The following is a 17,412-nucleotide window of genomic DNA, read 5'->3' on the forward strand; positions in this document are numbered from 1 at the left end:
AATGTTTTCTTTAGCCTGAGATGCATCAGTATTCATGTTCTGTCAACACAATGAAGTCATAGAGGGACTCATGCAGCCTTTTTTGGAGATGATGTGATGTTGGTATCAAGTGTTTTGATGCGGTTATGTTATGAATATTCCTGTGAGAGGAATAGATTCAGGCATGTTTGATGACTTTGCTCATGTGGGATGGTATTTTCCAGTGTTTTATGAAGTTTTGATGACTGAGGACAGAGCTTTATATTACTGTAACATATTTGGGTTTTGGTTGGTCACACAAAACATACAATCTTAAAAAGTCATCATGGACTCTGGGACATTGTGATGGACGAACCGTTGGAGACAAAAACTGAAAATGCAGTAATGACTCATTATAAAACAGGACAAATAGCGAAACAGACCCCTGAACATCGTCTTTATTATCATCATGACCTAAATTCCCAAACAGATAAAAGTAATGCAGAGAGAATCTGAAATCCACTGAATCAAACATTGAAAGTGCTGCATTTACATGAAACTTCAGGATTTCAGAAATAGATTTTTGCTTTGAGGCTCATTTGTCTGCACACCTCCGTTCTTCAATCAAGGAACTGATTAGTACCTCCGTGAACACAGAACCTGCTTCAGCAGAGAGAACACAAGGAATTCAAAAACAGCAGTTTTGGTCAGTTGCTGGCAATGTAACAAAGTCTGTGCTTTTTTTTTTTTTGTTCCAAGTTCCATTAACTGAGGTTGCAGAAGGCACATCGTTCATTTCATGGAATTGCGCTTTAAGCTTAGTTTAGCGTATCTCTGGATAAATAAGACAAAGTGTACACGCAACACGTCGAGCTCCCTCTGAGCCACTTCTCGTCACAAACCACAACTCGCAAGGAATCTCTTGTACCCATAGAACCGGCAGTGTAAAACCAAAGCCATTGTTCGTGATTATCTGCTATGTTCAGTTCATAAAGACAGGAAGATGTGTTTTGGTTTCAGAGATATTTTAAGGTTTGTAGTGAACTGTGGATAAACGGGTACGCCAATGCCATATGTGGAGTGTAAACATTGGGAGTATTGTGACCCATAGATTTAAAAGCATGCTGTTATGTAGCCCCAGCTTGGTTGAGTGTCATTTTTAAACACTGATGGTCAAATTATATCCACTGTGACTTTAATGTTTAATACACGAGAGGCACAAACTGGGGCTGTTCTGATGCTGTTGACCTATGGGCCATGGCGCTTCATCACTCTTCATACTTGTCATTGTAGCTTTTGTATTTGCATCCACAGCAGTATGTACAATGTAGTGCGCTTTTCTTTTCTTTTTGTCGAGGCACAAAGGTCACAGGGCGCTCCACCTGGCAACCGGACGCTGCTCCCACTAACGCCACAGAGCCCCATTGTATGCGAGAACAAGCGAGCCACACACTGGCCTATAGTAACACCGCATGGCTTCCACCAGCTTTGAGTCTTTCCCATCAGCACTCTCGATCACAGCACGTTGTGGAGGTAAAGCGAACAGAGCAGCATGTTCTGACCCAGAGCCGGGAAGCGCCTGAAGGCCTCCCAGGCGTCAGAGAAGATGTTGTACTTGAGGAAGACGCGGTGCTCCAGGCTGGTGGGCAGGCTGACGTCCCGGCTCATGATGTAGATGCCGTCGTTGTGCAGCGTGCACGTCAGGTTCAGGCCCGACTTGGACGTGTTCTCCTTCAGCTGGACCCACTCGCCCGTGGAGACGTTGTAGGACTGCACCGTCAGCACGTCCTCCGTCTGGCTGGGACGCCGCTGCCGCTGGCCAAACTCCAGCTCGTGGGTGTAGCCGCCCACCAGGTAGATGGTGTCCTCCACGGAGAGCATCTGCTGCTTGCGGATGTGCGCCGAACATGTCCGAAACACCGTCCAGCTGTCGGAGGTGGGGCAGTAACGGAGGACACTTGTGTTCCTGTCTGTCAGACACAAAAAAGAAACACGTAAAAAACTCAAAGACTCATCCCGGCCTTTGTATATTTTCACTACTGACATCAAATAAGCAACACCGTAGCATCAAAGCACTTTAACCTCATGCAGACTTTTCCACAGTCTGCAGGACACAAGTGGCCATCATTGGTTTGTATTGTTTGTAGCACTGTGTGTGATAGTGTGACTGTATACTGATTTGAGTTCACCTCTTGCAGTGTATCCACCCATGACGTAGATCATCCCCTTGCATTCGCAGGCAGAGAACTCAGCCAGTGGGTCGGGCATGGAGGACACGCAGGTCCACCAGTCCTGCTCGGTGCTGTAACACTCCACTGTTCCCAGACTCTGGCCTCCCACAGCGTACATCTTCCCTTGCACTGCCAGCAGCTTGAAATTGGACCTGAAGGAGAGGATGCAGTAAGTGAAAACATGACGGCATATAATGAGATATTTGAGAGGAATCGTTATACCTCTTCTGGTTGAGAGGAGCCACCTGGTTCCACTCGTTCCTACAGGGGTTGTAGCAGTGCACCGCAGAGATCTCCTGGCTGGTCATCCTGTAGCCACCGACTATGAACAGGTAGTTATCGAGGACAGCTGAGCCGTATCCTCTGACGTTGATCATATCTGGAGGCAGGTTGTTCGCAAGCGGTTTCCAGCGCTGCTCCACCTCTCCGTACCTCAGCATGGACCAGGGTTCATCCCGATCGGGCATGTCCAGGGAGAGACACGTGAAGTCTCCGATGGCCACCAGGGTGGCGGTGCCTTTCATGCGCATCTCCCGGACTTGCTCCCTGACAGCAGAGGGGAGGCTGCTGAACTCCGGCCGCCTCAGCATGGGATGATAGTAGCAGCTCATGTACTTGAGACACGCGTGGCGCAGATCGTGAGTCCCGTAGACTTCAGAGAGGCTGTACAGCTCCACGCAGTTGTCCAGCCGGATCTCCGAGGTGAGGAGCTTGAGGATGGAGGTGACCTGCAAGAAGGAGGCGGTCTCAATCAGGTCCTCCAGAGTCTCGTTGACAACCTGGACCTTGGAGGTGTTGATGAACTCCAGGACCAGCTCCAGACCGGGCACGCTGAGCCCCTGCAGCTGCACCGAGTCCTCCGTGGACTCCCTCATCCCGGAGCTGTACAGTGCACGGAAGTAGTCGCTCTTCTCTATCAACTTATTTTTATTCACCTCGTAGATCTTGTCATCCATGACGATGGCAATAATCTGCTCAGATGACATGGCGAAGCGTGTTGTTGTTGTTTTTTATTCCAGGTCTTTTTTGCTTGCCCTTGCCTCCTCAGCAAGTCACTGTTTACATTTCACCGTTCGAGGGAGCCCTGTGGCCGGTCTATATATGGTAATGTTCAGCCCATAGATAGCCATGGAGCAACTTTCGTTAGCCGTGGAAGCTAACGAGCTACTTCCACAGAGATCGGCTGCCAGATAAAACTAGCCAGAAGTACATTTTCCTCGGATTAGCATTCTTCGACAGTCCGGTAAAAAGTCGCCCCATTATCTAAAGACGATAGTTAAATACTGTAGTTTATTCCTGACACTGGCAGTAACCTCTCTTATTGGATTTTATTAGACTTTTGCGGGGCAGTGTTGAGCTGTCAAATCTTAAATGTTTTGATTCTGCGCTGCATTTCACGTCACTTCCGCTTTTTACACTTCTTCGTGGGGATATTTTGTAGTAGAGCTGTTGTGTGCTGTTGTGTGCTGCTGCCACCTGCTGGTGAATGGAAGAATAGCTCCACATCGTAAAAGAATGTCATTAGACAACAAAATAAAAACACAGATTCACTGCAGCATGGGACATCATCGTGTAAAAGAAAAATCTAAATTTAAAGAAATAAAATCAAACTAGCATAAAAAACATAAACGTTAACATAACATATTTTCAAATTGAAGTTGTGACATGTAGATTTGGTTATTGCGTAATGTTTTATACCTTATACATATAATAAAAACATTGAATACTCATCTTACTTTTTCCATTTCCTTAAATATTGAATATTGAATACTGAATGTGGATTTATACTTATTGCGATGCACAAATCATCATAAAACAACATGGTCTTGCAAAATGTTAGTGTTAATCTCAAACTCGTAGTTATAATAAGGTCAACAGCCAGCAGGCCTCTTGTCTACCTCCAGCTGTCAATCAAGATAACGTGCGTTGTCACATTCTGTCGTCACTGTCTGAAGGCTTATCTGAGAGAGAAGTGAAGAGACCAATAATCCACCAGGCTGAGACAGACGGCGGAGCCTTCAAAATAAAAGCATACAGCTTGATATTCTTTTAAAAAGGATGCTCTAAGATTCGACAGCTTCACTAGTATCAATGTTTTAGACATGTAATGAAACATAAAGGAGCTGTTAACCCGCATATAGTTTTATTTTCCACTTTAGTAACATCTAATAATGTAGTTTATGTGGAGAAATACTGTAAACATTCTTAGCCTATGTACTAGAAATGTGTAAGTGTGTGCAGACGCAGATGAAAATGAGCGCTAAACATATTACAATACAGCAAATGGTAACATTCATGTTTAATGTTAGATGGTCTCTTAGAAATTACATAAACAAATTAAAAATGTTGGCACCTTTCTTAAACAATGATTAGGCTACAACTTGCAAAAGCCTGCAGAATAAAAAATAAAGTCAAAGATAATAAATTATAATAATAGGACATAGCAAAACTAATAACAGTACTACATTAGCCTATACTGTACCACATCGTTTCGTTCTTCACATCTTTATTCCCACTCTTTATTCTAAGGATCACAGACACAGGCGTTTTAATTTGAAAGTCTGCACCAGAAGTACTATTTTGTTCACAATGTGTGTCTTGATGGTGGTGAGGGCGCATCAATGACAGGGACACCAACACACAAACACTCGCCGCTCGGCCTGTTTCATGTTTCTGGCTCCAGTCAGCGGACAGCCGGCTGTTTGTGATCTGAGCTGAGGATGCGGGAGCAGGCGTGGGCCTCCCGGTTCCCCCGCTGCCTGGTGCTCATCATCACCGCTCTCACATCGTGCGTGTCCTCCGACCTGCGGCCGTGCCGTGAGGTGAGAGCTTTAACCGTTATTACTGTTATCTCCTCATATTCTGATGCTACTTTAAAACACAAGTGTTTTTAGGAGGCCAAACGTTTCTTATTTTTAATCATTATTCTCATCTTTTATTAATTGCTATTGTTTGTCCCATATTTTAATGCAGTCATCAAATCAGGAAAATGGCCATGCATGCAGAATTTAACAACCACATTACATCCATAAGGCTTCCATCCTAATGCACAATTAAAATTAGCCTACAAGTCGTTTTCCATCTTTATATATTGACTCAATCGTAATTTGGATCTTTGCAAGAGCACACGGTCCTCTGCACGCAGCTGATCGGCTTAAACAATGCGGTTCATGTTGATAAACACTCTCCATACCGAGAGGACGCTTGTTCTGCTGGCTTTCCATCCCTCCTCAGTGCAGCCTCCTGCCGACCAGGATCACCCGCTGATGGGGGAAGAGAACCTGAGAAAAACTAATTTACGTTTTTAAAATAAACATCCACATCTTTACACAATTATTGTAAAAACTCATTCAAATCTTTACATTTTTTAAATAAACATCCACATATTTACACAGTTTATATTAAAAAACTAATTTATATCTTATATCACATTTTTTAAATAAATTCGTCCACATGTTTACACAATTTATGTAAAAAGTAATTTATATCTTACAGCCAGTAGCTTCTTAGCGTAGCTTAGCTTAGCATAAAGCTCATCAAATAAATGTACAAGCTGCTAACACACCGTACAGATTCATACAGATATGTAAAGACAAAGTAAAATGTACAAAAGACCAGTAGTGTAAACAATAAACAAGTGTAACGAGACTCTATGTTCAGTTGAATTCGGTCTTCTAGTGAGTTTGTACAGTGATGGTCTAATTTCCAGGTATTTCTTTGTTTTATAGATGTTTTTTTAATAGAGATGCTTTTGTCATCAAACATTCAATACAAAAATATCAGCAGACCAAAACGATTAGTGTCCATCTTTCCTGTTGTCTACACAAATCCCCAAAACCTCCAGTCCTATAATCTCCTGACTCAGAGGATGGCGCCTCTCATGGTGTCGAATTTTATCCCTCCGCTCTCGCTTCTTCTCATCAGTCTCTATGCCAACCATTGTGAGTCACATCAGCCCATGTGCTGTTTGTATCACTATCATCTTTATACCCCTCAACCGTTGAACCCATAGCACCCGTAGCACCAGTCCTGTTGTTTGTTCACTGGGCAGCAGGTTGGCCTGATATACATGTTAATGAAGGACTCGTCCTCTCACATGGCAATCCAAACAGTTTGTATGTTTGTTTGTGTTTGGGGGAGGTGTACAGCATGAATGGTCCTTTTTGAGAGGTGATTAGTCATTTGCAAGAGCTCAGGCTTATCTGTGCGTCTGCAAACCATCTCTGATGAATTCCCCCCATTCCCACACAGCGTCGGTTCGTTCCTGTGATTGCTCCAGAGTAATTAGCTGATACAGATGTCAGTGATCTGCTGCAGCCGGCATGCCCTGCTCCGCACAATCGGAGGATTCGTCTGCCTGGTTGAAAAGCAGGTTTCGGGGGGAGGAGGAGGTGGAGAACTGCCAGAGCGAGGCTTTGGACACGGGGGAAGTCGTATTAAAAGTGCAAACCAAACCCTTACGGGTTTTACAGCCTTAATTCTGCAAGAATTGCATAATTTAGAAACTTGATTTAAAGTCAGAAAAGTGCATGACATTGAATATCAATATTACATCTGCTTGCTGTCCTCCTGTGTTATACAGCCACAAAATAGTCCACGTCTAAATACCACTGGCTGTAAATAAGATATCAAATAACAATAATAATTTCAGACCTGGGCTAGCTGTTTCCCCCTGGTTTCAGTCTTTACTCTAAGCTAAGCTAACCAGCTGCTGGCTTTTTCTTCAAAATCATAATAAAATATGTGTGACAGGTGCGCCTGAGGGCTGCTGAACCTGAACTAAACTCCTGCACACTTTCTTTTTTTTACTACTGTTTTTTATATTTATTTAATACAATGTTTTGATCTAGATTAAGATTGTTTCGACCAAAATATTGTATTAAATCATCAAATAATGGAGGAATAAGTGAAACAGTGTGCAGGAGTTTTATTCTTTATTTTATTCTAAAATACTTTTCGAAAGGGAAGTGATTCAATAAGTTAAAAGACAATAAATTAGCCGAGATAATATGATATAGAATATAAAATAAATGTTCAAAGGCAATTTGAGGAAAGCAGGTTTATAACCTGTAATAAGTTTACTAGATTTAAGAATAATAAAAACACACTCTTGGTTCTCATCTTTAGCTCTTGTTTATGTGGAGATTTAAAGCACCTCATTGAGCTGCTTTGGACAAAATGTTCCTCTAAGCGGATGTTCAATCAGTTCGAATAATGAGCATAATGTCACAACCAGCAGTCCTTGGAAAGAAGCGACTCCACAGATAACTGCTGTCCTGCTCCTAATGGACCATTAGTGTTCGAGCGGCTCGGTTTCCCTGGTGATCGGGGTCAGCCACCACTTTTACCCTTGAAACCAGCTTTTGTTTACATATGAAATCAGCTTCATGCCTGCGTGACTGAGTTTACTGTGCAGATTGAAGATGCTTTGAACTAATGCTAACATCTGCATGCTAGGATTCTCACAATGACGATGCTAACATACCGATGTTCAGCAAGTAGCAATGTACTGGACAATTAGAAACTTTCACCACAACAACAATAAGATTCTCATGTCACATTTCTTTAGATACTTGCAGGTCCAGAGTTTCTTTCCTCGTACTCCCCGTCGATTCGGTACATTTCAGATTTTAACCCGTATGTGAGGAGTGTAAACTTTGATCCAGCACGTTAAGCCCCTAACTGAGGCTGACGACGAAGCAGCTTGAGAAGAAGAAAATTGGAGAGATGACGACCCTTCTGAATTTAGAAAAAGTTAGGTGTTCAGTAGGCAACTTAGTCCCCTTTTATAGACTACGTAGAAACTTTGTCTTGACCGGTGTCATGTTTCTACCAAAATATAGTTTGTAAAAATAGAAGACATGAATGTGTGCATCAAATGTAATTGTAATCCGTCCAATAGTTGTTAAGAGGTTTTACTCAAAATCACAAATGAGAACCTCACTGTGGTGCAAGAGGGAAATCAGTAGACTTCTATCTTCAGGGGACAATGAATGTCTGTGCAAAATGTAATGATAACCTATTGAATTGCTGCTGAGATATTTCAGTTTGGAAGTGATCCAGTGGATGGTGTATTGATCCTTGTGTGTTCTGCAGACCGACTACTACTACCAGTACACAGAGTGTGACAGCACAGGGTCACGATGGAGGGTCGCCATCCCTCTCAGTCCAAGCTCCTGCTCAGACCTTCCACCTCCAACCAGAGGAACAGACTGCTGTAAGTACTGTGTGTGTGTTCATATCTATATGTTTGTGTGTGTGCGTGTGTGTGTGTGTGTGTGTGTGTGTGTGTGTATTCACATGTCAATATGATCCTCTTTCCTCTCACCGTCTCACAGCTTTCTCCTGTCCGGCCGGGAAGTTTTTAGAGATGAGCACGCAGCAGTGCACGCCGTGTGTGGCCGGCTCTTATTCGCTGGGCAGCGGCCTCCGTTTTGACCAATGGGACGCCATCCCTGCAGGCTTCACCAGCCTGGCGAGCTTCTTGGACCCCGGGCCAAATGGAGAGGACCTTCAGACGTGCAACAGGTGACGCAGACTCCCACAAGCACTACCGTTCCCACTTGAGTGTACAGCCATTAAGTGTTTGTTATCCGTGATGCAGCTCATCATGGACACCACAGGGAGTGTATCTGGAGTCGAACCGCGACGAGTGTACAGTGTCGTTGGTTTACGCCGTCCATCTGGAGAAAAAGGGCTCCGTCGCCTTCACCTACCAGTACCCCGACAACAACATCTTCTTTGAGTTCTATGTAAGCACCTCTAACTGATTCCTACAATATCATATATATTCTGATATTCATTTGCCAATATATCGAGGTAATGGCTTCCTAAATAGTGTTTTCACACTATTCTTAGATAGAGGACATTTTTAAATGATAGTGTCTTTAAGTTTTCATGCGTTCAAAGAATGACGGAAGCATGAAAAGTTAAAGACGCTATTTGCCCAAATATCTCAGCTGATTTGGCTAAAAGCAAACATGTCAACATGTGTTCAGGTCCAGAACGAGCAGTGTCAGGAAATGGCTCAGACCGATGACCAGAAGTGGATTAAAGTCACTAACAATGGAGAATGGGACACGCACACAGTGAGTATCTGACTCATTGTGTTAGCAGGGAAAGTATTACGATGTTTGTGTGCGTTACCCTGTGCATGTTTTCTTTGTTTCTGTTTTTAGGTGAATCTGAAGTCCGGCACGAACATCCTTTATTGGAGAACCACCGGCATCTTGGTGGGAGGGAAGATGGTCAAACCTGTGCTGCTCAAGAACATCCAAATAGAAGGTAGAGCAAAAACTCAAACACACAATAAGGCATTCAAGGACTTAACAATACTATCAATCAGATACAATCAGATATAAATTGCTCCCTGGAATTATTGCACACTAAATGAGACAAAACTGCTTTCAATTCAAAAGGTAAAAAAAGGACTTTGTGTGTGTGTGTGTGTGTGTGTGTGTGTGTGTGTGTGTGTGTGTGTGTGTGTGTGTGTGTGCTGCTACTTTATGTCCACACACGCGTCCAGGTGTCGCCTACACATCGGAGTGTTTCCTGTGTCCGGCCGGCTGGTTCAGCTCGGCGCCCGGCTCCTCATCCTGTCAGCCGTGTCCCAGCAACACTTTCTCCACAAAGGGGGCGTCGTCCTGTACAAACTGCCCTGAGCACTACTACTCACGTGTGTGCACGTATTCCTCGTCCCTCTTACAGCAACTTACATGCAACTTGATAGACCTAGAGCTGGTGTGATACAGGATTTCTGAGGATAATAACATGCTACTCATTGTAAATAATAACCAAGTAAAAACAAAAATATTTAGAATTTGAAATAAATCCTTTAAAACGTTTATGTTCTGCCAACACGGACACGTCAAAAGACTTGTGTTGACATTAAAAGTGTTGCATTCTCTTCTGTAAAGTAAAAGAATAATATAATGGATTTACTAACCAACACACTGTTGTTGTTTTCTCTGTGAACTGGATCATCATTGTCTCCTCTCTCAGATGAGGGATGGGCAGAGTGTAAAGTGAGGCCGCCGTGCTCAGAGAAGGATTATTTCCAGATCCACGCGGCCTGCGACAGCGAAGGGAAGGTCAGCAGCATCCACACGTTTTACATTTCACACACACATACACACACACACACAGCCTCACCTTTTTAAATACACAAGGAGACGCACACACTTACAAACAAACACCAGAGAGTTTTAACGTAGTATCTGATAAACTCTCAAAGGTAAATTGACAATTTGGTTGTTTTTACTTTCAATTTCTAGATTAATTTACCCAAACAAAGTAAAATATTCCAATTGAAACTCATTTAAAAATATAAAATATGAACAATTACAATAAAGAGTACGTTAAAACAAGTATGTTATTGAATCTTTGGTCTAATGTTTTCATTTAACACAAAGGACCTTATAATAAAACATGCTGTTTGCATTTATCCTTCTCACAAATTGCCCTAAAGCCCTGCTTATTCATACAGGAGGATAATGCTGCCTGTTTTTACTGCATCACATTTAAATTGCTTACAAACAGTGAAAGGATTTTGTCAGCTGTCTCAGGGCATTTCATCAGAAACGAGGGAAGTCTCACAATGTGATGAGAAAGGAAATGATGAACAGCTTCGTGAACGTTTGTCATGTCATCTGATCCAAAGTCAACCTCCTTGGCACTCGTCCACAACCTTGGCCTGTTTTGATTCACATCTCTGAAAGCGCTGAGTCAGAGTGATGATTGTTCAAGAACAGAAAAGAAACGTATCCCTCCAGTATTGTTGTTATGGATCTCAGTCTGTGATACTCCAGAGACACGCCATGTAAATCCTCTGACCTCTGTGGCTTTGTCGGTTACAGACGCAGGTGTTGTATCGTTGGGTGGAGCCGAAGATCTGTGTGGAAAACATCACGGGGGCCGTGGAGCTGCCTACGACGGTACAGAGAGAGCCCTGCCCTCCCTGCAACCCCGGCTACTACAACAGCAACAGCAACGACTGTTTGCCCTGCCCACCTGGAACCTACTCAGATGGCACCTACGGTAAACCTGCTCACACCTGGCATGTACTGCCACAGAGCCACTGGAGCTGCATTCATATAACCAGAGCTCTTTAATCAGTATTTATCTAAGGAAAGTCAACTAAACATCCAAACGGAGGCGACACAGCTGTATTATCCACTCCTGAAAGGATGGTTCTTGTGCAAACATAATGTTTTATCAAGCAGGAAAATACTATTGTTGTATCTTAATAAAGCTTGGGTGTGTGTGTGTGTGTGTGTGTGTGTGTGTGTGTGTGTGTGTGTGTGTGTGTGTGTGTGTGTGTGTGTGTGTGTGTGTGTGTGTGTGTGTGTGTGTGTGTGTGTGTGTGTGTGTGTGTGTGTGTGTGTGTGTGTGTGTGTGTGTGTGTGTGTGTGTACGTACAACAGTGTGCACTGAGTGTCCTGCAGGTACAGAGCCAGTGTTGGGTTACGAGTATAAATGGTGGAACGTGCTACCCTCCAACATGAAGACTTCCTGTTTCAATGTGGGCAACTCCAAATGTGACGACATGAATGGTGAGCACTATGACACCCGAGATGTTACTGAGGCACTCACTAACTAACTAACTAACTAACTAACTATAACTACCTACTTACTAACAACCTAATATCTAACTAACTAACTAAAACTACCAACTACCTACTTACTAACTAACTAAATCTCTGACTACTCCACTAACTACCTTACAACTATCTATTAACTACTAACATCTACATAACTAACTATTAAAGTAACGTAGTACTCATGTTTAACAACTAAATAACAAAGTAATTGATTACCTACCAATTATTACTATACTAACTACTAACAACTGACTACCTAAATAAATAGAAAACATTCTACTAACTGCTAACTACCAACTATCTACTAACTGTTCAACTGCCTGAAGTTCAAAGTTAATTCTCGATCTTGGGTATAATGTGTGTGTGCATCCTGTCGGTGGTTCATCAGGGTGGGCGGTTGCAGGGGACCACATTCGCAGCGGAGCAGGCAGTTCAGATAACGACTACCTCATCCTCAGCCTGCATGTGCCTGGCTTCAAGTAAGTATGTGTGCTTTCTTTCTCCGGAGATCTGGTTGTTTTTGTGTCCGAATTTGATCTTTTTATCCAAATTCGGACCAGACAGAAAGAGAAAATCAAGAGAGCTGTTTTTTTAGGAATAATTGCCGTATAAAATCCACTTAACAATACCATATTTCTGTGTCTTTATCATCTAAATCTCTGCCTTTGTTTGTGTTTTTGGTGACAGGGTCCCAGCCTCACTTTCAGGGATGACGGGCAGTGAGTTTGGCTGGATAACCTTTGTGTTCGAGACCATCTGCTCTGGAGACTGTGAGCTCTACTTCATGATGGTGTGTGCTTTGATTGTGTGTTTGGAGCAGAAAGGTAGTAATTTGGTGTCTGATTTCACCCGTCACGTTTAGTTTCTCCAGTTTATTACACTGCTCTGCATATTTGTTGCCCCCTGCAGGATGTGAACAGGAAGAGCACCACAGTGGTGGAGTCCTGGGAAGGCAACAAGGAGAAACAGTCGTACTCGCACAGCATGTCCAGGAACTCGTCTGTCACATTCACATGGGCCTTCCAGAGGACTAACCATGCTCTGGACGTAAGCAAACTCCCACACATAAAGCACCTTCTTCCCTTTAATGTAATATCTGTGGGTTTCATTCTCTGCTTTAAAAGATCATTTTATTTACGAAGGTGTAAATATATTATGTGACATATCCTGTGTATTGTTTACAGGTGCGTCGTTATGTCAGTGACATGGTGAAGCTGTACTCCATCAGCGTGACAAACGTCCTGGATGGGGTTGCGTCAGCATGTCGGGCCTGCGCTCTGGTACCCCAGAACTCCCAGCGGGCCGGCTCCTCCTGCGTCCCCTGCCCTGCCGGTTTTTATATCGACACAAGCACCAACCGGTGCCAGGAGTGTCCGCCCAACACGCACCTGGCAGGGCGCCACGCCTACGGCCAGGATGCATGTGTCGCCTGTGGGGCTGGAAGTATTAGCAACAAGGTAGCGTCCTCTGGGTTTTTTTTTACTCGTGCTGAGTTTTGGTGCTGATATTAAAATGTTGTCAATGCACAAGCAGCAGCAAACGCACTTTGACTCAAGAAAAGAAACAAAAAATTACCTAAATTTAATTCAGGAACAATCTGATCAAAGCATTAGTGAACAAGTTTGCGAATCTGACTCTGTGCTACAGGCAAGCTTTTGTCAAATAGGGGTCTAGAAAGACAAAAAACATGTTAACTTACTAAAACCTTCCTGTAAATTACAGTTGCGTTTCTGACTAGTGGTTGAGAGTTCATGTGTTGTGTCTTTTCTTTCAGGAACACTCTCGTTGTTACAGCGACTGCTCCTTCTCCCACACAGAGAACAACCGTACACTGACCTTTGACCTCAGCCCCCTGAGCGACGTGGCCTCGCTGACCATCGGGCCGAGTTTCACCTCTAAAGGCACAAAGTACCTTCACCTGTTCAACATTAGCCTGTGTGGCCACGAGGTAATTCACACAGATCTGTCTCCTCTCATTCTTTATACGATATCCTTTAGATCTTATCCTGTTTTTGAATTGTGTCCTTTCTTATTTTCGTTTGTGTGTAGAGTTGGTGATCTTATAGGAGACTCATTCTGTTGTTGCCCACGGTTAGCTGTCTTATATGAAAGCTAGACGCTAGATGTATTTTGATTATTTGATCATTTTTCATGCCATCATGTCTGCTGCAGGGGAAGAGAGCCGCTGCCTGCACAGATAACGTCACCGACGTGTCCAGCAAGGACGACCAGAGCGACTCGGCTCAGCTGGTCAACTCAGTGGACAGCTTCATCTGTCAATCAACCATCATCCCGGCGGATGGGCGGGGTTTCAGGATGGCCATTTCCTCCCAGTCCATCAGCCTTGCAGACACGTTCATCGGTACGACGCTTGTTAAATGACAGCATGCGGCTCTGTGATCATCAGCTTGTGATGTTGCCTTTCATATCCTCATCCGTGTTTCTCTCCAGGAGCAACAGTTGACTCAGTCCTGGATTATGTGGACGCTAAACCAGATCTTTTTCCAGAAAAATCAAAGCATGTTCCAGACATCAACTTCTTCTACAGGTACAATAAATAAACAGAAGGCAGAGTGAGTGAGTGTTGTTGTTATTTGTTAACTGTGTCGCTATTTTCTTTCAGGTCAACGCAGGCATGCGATCAGGGTCGCAGTTCAGTCATTACTGTTCGCTGTAACCCCGAGAAGTCTGAACGAGGAGAGCTCTCTGTGCCCAGGTAGGTTATAATGTACTCTATGTATGAGATGATGTTTCAATTTCTGCCAAAATTAGGTAAAATGAGAGTGAACATGATACAACCAACTGTATAATATTAATCAAATACACATATTTTGCAATGCAGGCTTTGGAAATACTAAAAGACGTGAAAATGTTCAATATTAAAATGTATAATATGACGATAAGAAATTAGATCCTGTGAGAAAATTAAAAGAAACTACTGTTTGTGCAGCTCCTGTCCTGCGGGAACGTGTGACGGATGTACGTTCCACTTCTTGTGGGAGAGCGCCAGCGGCTGTCCGCGCTGCGCAGAAGACGACTACCACCGGATAGAGGGAGCGTGCAAGGGAGGCGTCCAGGTAACACTCCTGATGTTCCCTGCATTCATTCTGTAACATCACCCTATAATCTAATCCAACCAGGGAATGTGTCACAAATTCAGTTTGCAGGTATGAATTGGTGAAATACTTAATACGATTAAAGATTTAATAAAGCAAAAGGATTCCACATGTAAATGATTCAGTTTGACTGGATATTGCTGCATCATTTAGTTTAAACTATTATTATAATTCCTTTAGATGAAAACACAACAAAAACCCTCTTTGTGCTTTATGAAAGCACTCTAAAAGGTTTCATGTAATAGTACAAATAAAGACTTTATGATGATATAAAAATGCCATTTATTAAAACTAAATTGTGTTTTTAGTTGAGGAAAATAGACTAAATTTGCAAATAACCCTGATGAAATGTGGTGGTGAAATAAAGAAGATTCCTATGGTTGGTTTGTTCATGTTTTGCGTTTAAAATTAGAATAAAAGTGTTCTTAAGACCATAGAATCCAAACAACACAAGCAAAACATTTCTAATTCTCCATCTGTCACCCTCCACTTTCTCCAGGAAACTCTGTACATGTGGAACGAGCCAAAGCTGTGCACCAAAGGCGCCTCGCTGCCTCCCAGGAGCTCCTCTCCGTGTGAGGCCATCGCTCTGCTGCTGAAGGTCGGTGTCGGTGGCGGAGCCTTCGTCGCCGTGCTCCTCATCTCTCTCACCTGCTATTTCTGGAAGAAAAACAAGAGGTTAGAGGCAACTGCCAATCTCAGTCAAGGCCAACACGCTCATTGAGATTACTTTGAATTGTTATTTGAAGGCAGAGCTGTCACCGACGGTAAAGGCTCGGATTCTTTCAAGAAGTAGACACGTTTTATTTACAGAATCAGAAACATTGAGTTATTTTTTTAAACTTAAATCATATAATCTTTGGTTTTAAATGGTTGACGCCAGCTTTTTTGGCTGTGATCTCTTAAAATGAAGCAGTCTGTTGTCTCTTCTTTTTTGAAGAAGTCTTTTTGTGACCTTTGTATAGTTCTTTTTTATAAAAACACACAACTGTTGTCATAAATATCAGCTATTCCGTTGTTTAAATAGTTTCAGTATCTGCCTTTAAACACCTGCACACTGCATGTTGTCTAATAACATGTTGTCCCTCGATGACGACGTCCCTGTGGTCTGTGTTCAGACTGGAGTACAAGTACTCTCGTCTGGTGATGTCTGCCAACAAGGAGTGTGAGCTTCCAGCTGCAGACAGCTGTGCTCTGGCTGAAGGGGAGGAACCCGACGACGACGTGGTCTACACCAAGAAACCCTCCCTGCTGGGGAAACTCCGGGCCATCGCTAACAAGGTGGGACTCTGACTTATTAGAAGCTTTGTTTAGGCAAGTTGACCGAGCATGCACTGCCTGATTCTTTCAAGTAATGGCTTACTTTACTTCACATATCTTCACTTTCTCTCAAATTGAATTTCTACACCCAGATTTTAATCGCCTAATCAGTTGGAACCCTACAGCAAAAACTACACACAAGATGTTTCAAATGTATTCCTGAGGGGGAACCAACATTTATGTCAATCCTTCTGATGGTTGTTGAGACATTTCACTTCAAACATCGCAATTGTGGAACTCATGGTCCCCAAAGTCATTAGGATTCATCCTCTTGGAACCATGAATGTCTGTCTGAAATTATATTTAACGTCTTTGATATCTGTGTCTTTCAGCACGAGGGTGGAGCGAGCTGCGAGTCCGTGCAGCTGAACTCCTCCCAGTGTGATCGATGGGTCCTGGGATAAACGGATGCCAACAGAGAGGGAGGACCGAGTAGAATAATGGAGGAACAGTCAGTCAGTGACGATGTCAATCACTGCCCTCCTCCTTATGTGTCCTTCGCCCCGCCCCCTCCCCTTTATTGTGTGTGTGTGTGTGGGGGGGGGGGGCGTTTTATGCTGGCAAAAAACTGGACAGTTTTACTCCCAGAATACACAGGAAACACACTCCTGCTTTAATGCCATGGAGGCTCGAAGGCGGCAACTGGAAGAGAAACTTGCTTTTAATGTTTTTTGTATGTTTTGTATTTTTATTTGAGATATTTTCTGTTCAGAGTTACGTATTTATATTAATGTTATGATGATGAACCTTTATTAAAGTCCTCTTTGACTTTGGGATGTGTGTGTTGATGATGTGCAGTACAAGTCGTGTGTGACATGTTTATACATATATATATATATATATATACTATAAACAGTATATGTGATACTATATACAAGTAGAGTTGAAATGATTCATCAAAAATTAATCGGCAACGATTTTGGCAATCGTTTGTTGTTTTTTATGAAAATATTTCATGGTTCCAGCTTTCTCAAATGTGAGGATTCACTTTTTATTTTAATAATTTTGATTTATTTTTTGGTTAATCAATTAATGAATTCAACCTCGTCTTCCATAATGGAGGTTTATTGGAGGTGTTAGAGGAAGTATTCAGATCCTTTGCTGAAGTAAAAGTACTAACATTTTACTTAAATTAAGTAAATAATGTGTCATCACAATATTACCAGAGCCCAGAGTGACACAAAGCTT

At 42.9% G+C, this 17,412-nt stretch overlaps 2 protein-coding genes across 2 annotated transcripts; one reads left to right on the forward strand and one right to left on the reverse strand.

Annotated features, from left to right (window-relative positions):
* Window positions 1-398: 398 nt before the first annotated feature.
* klhl42 (kelch-like family, member 42) lies at window positions 399-3,605 on the reverse strand. The gene is made up of 3 exons (XM_076111467.1): window positions 2,412-3,605; window positions 2,148-2,341; window positions 399-1,928 (listed from the first exon to the last, which is right to left on the reverse strand). Exons 1-3 carry the CDS (start codon window positions 3,173-3,175, stop codon window positions 1,474-1,476), a joined length of 1,413 nt encoding a protein of 470 aa, XP_075967582.1. The 5' UTR covers window positions 3,176-3,605; the 3' UTR covers window positions 399-1,473.
* On the forward strand, window positions 2,853-16,997 carry LOC142970953 (endosome/lysosome-associated apoptosis and autophagy regulator family member 2-like). Its single transcript, XM_076111466.1, has 22 exons — window positions 2,853-5,011; window positions 8,286-8,406; window positions 8,528-8,717; window positions 8,794-8,941; window positions 9,188-9,277; window positions 9,368-9,473; window positions 9,715-9,864; window positions 10,191-10,279; window positions 11,045-11,225; window positions 11,612-11,740; window positions 12,177-12,267; window positions 12,476-12,578; window positions 12,698-12,835; window positions 12,973-13,245; window positions 13,563-13,736; window positions 13,961-14,150; window positions 14,240-14,336; window positions 14,412-14,504; window positions 14,739-14,865; window positions 15,404-15,582; window positions 16,023-16,185; window positions 16,557-16,997. The coding sequence occupies exons 1-22, from the start codon at window positions 4,910-4,912 to the stop codon at window positions 16,626-16,628; spliced, it is 3,006 nt and encodes a 1,001-aa protein (XP_075967581.1). The 5' UTR covers window positions 2,853-4,909; the 3' UTR covers window positions 16,629-16,997.
* Window positions 16,998-17,412: the final 415 nt, after the last annotated feature.

This window comes from Anarhichas minor, unplaced genomic scaffold (assembly GCF_050575085.1).
Source record: "Anarhichas minor isolate MPS153535 unplaced genomic scaffold, ASM5057508v1 ptg000045l, whole genome shotgun sequence".
Lineage (NCBI taxonomy): Eukaryota > Metazoa > Chordata > Actinopteri > Perciformes > Anarhichadidae > Anarhichas > Anarhichas minor.

Excerpts from the sequence above, each read along its gene's own strand:
- klhl42 (XM_076111467.1), bottom strand. The coding sequence starts at position 3,175 with ATGTCATCTGAGCAGATTATTGCCATCGTCATGGATGACAAGATCTAC. Across the intron at positions 2,342-2,411 it reads GCTCCTCTCAACCAGAAGAG|GTCCAATTTCAAGCTGCTGG; the intron begins GTATAACGATTC and ends CCTCTCCTTCAG. Across the intron at positions 1,929-2,147 it reads GGGTGGATACACTGCAAGAG|ACAGGAACACAAGTGTCCTC; the intron begins GTGAACTCAAAT and ends TGTGTCTGACAG.
- LOC142970953 (XM_076111466.1), top strand. The coding sequence starts at position 4,910 with ATGCGGGAGCAGGCGTGGGCCTCCCGGTTCCCCCGCTGCCTGGTGCTC. Across the intron at positions 14,151-14,239 it reads CCTTGCAGACACGTTCATCG|GAGCAACAGTTGACTCAGTC; the intron begins GTACGACGCTTG and ends GTTTCTCTCCAG. Across the intron at positions 15,583-16,022 it reads TTCTGGAAGAAAAACAAGAG|ACTGGAGTACAAGTACTCTC; the intron begins GTTAGAGGCAAC and ends GTCTGTGTTCAG.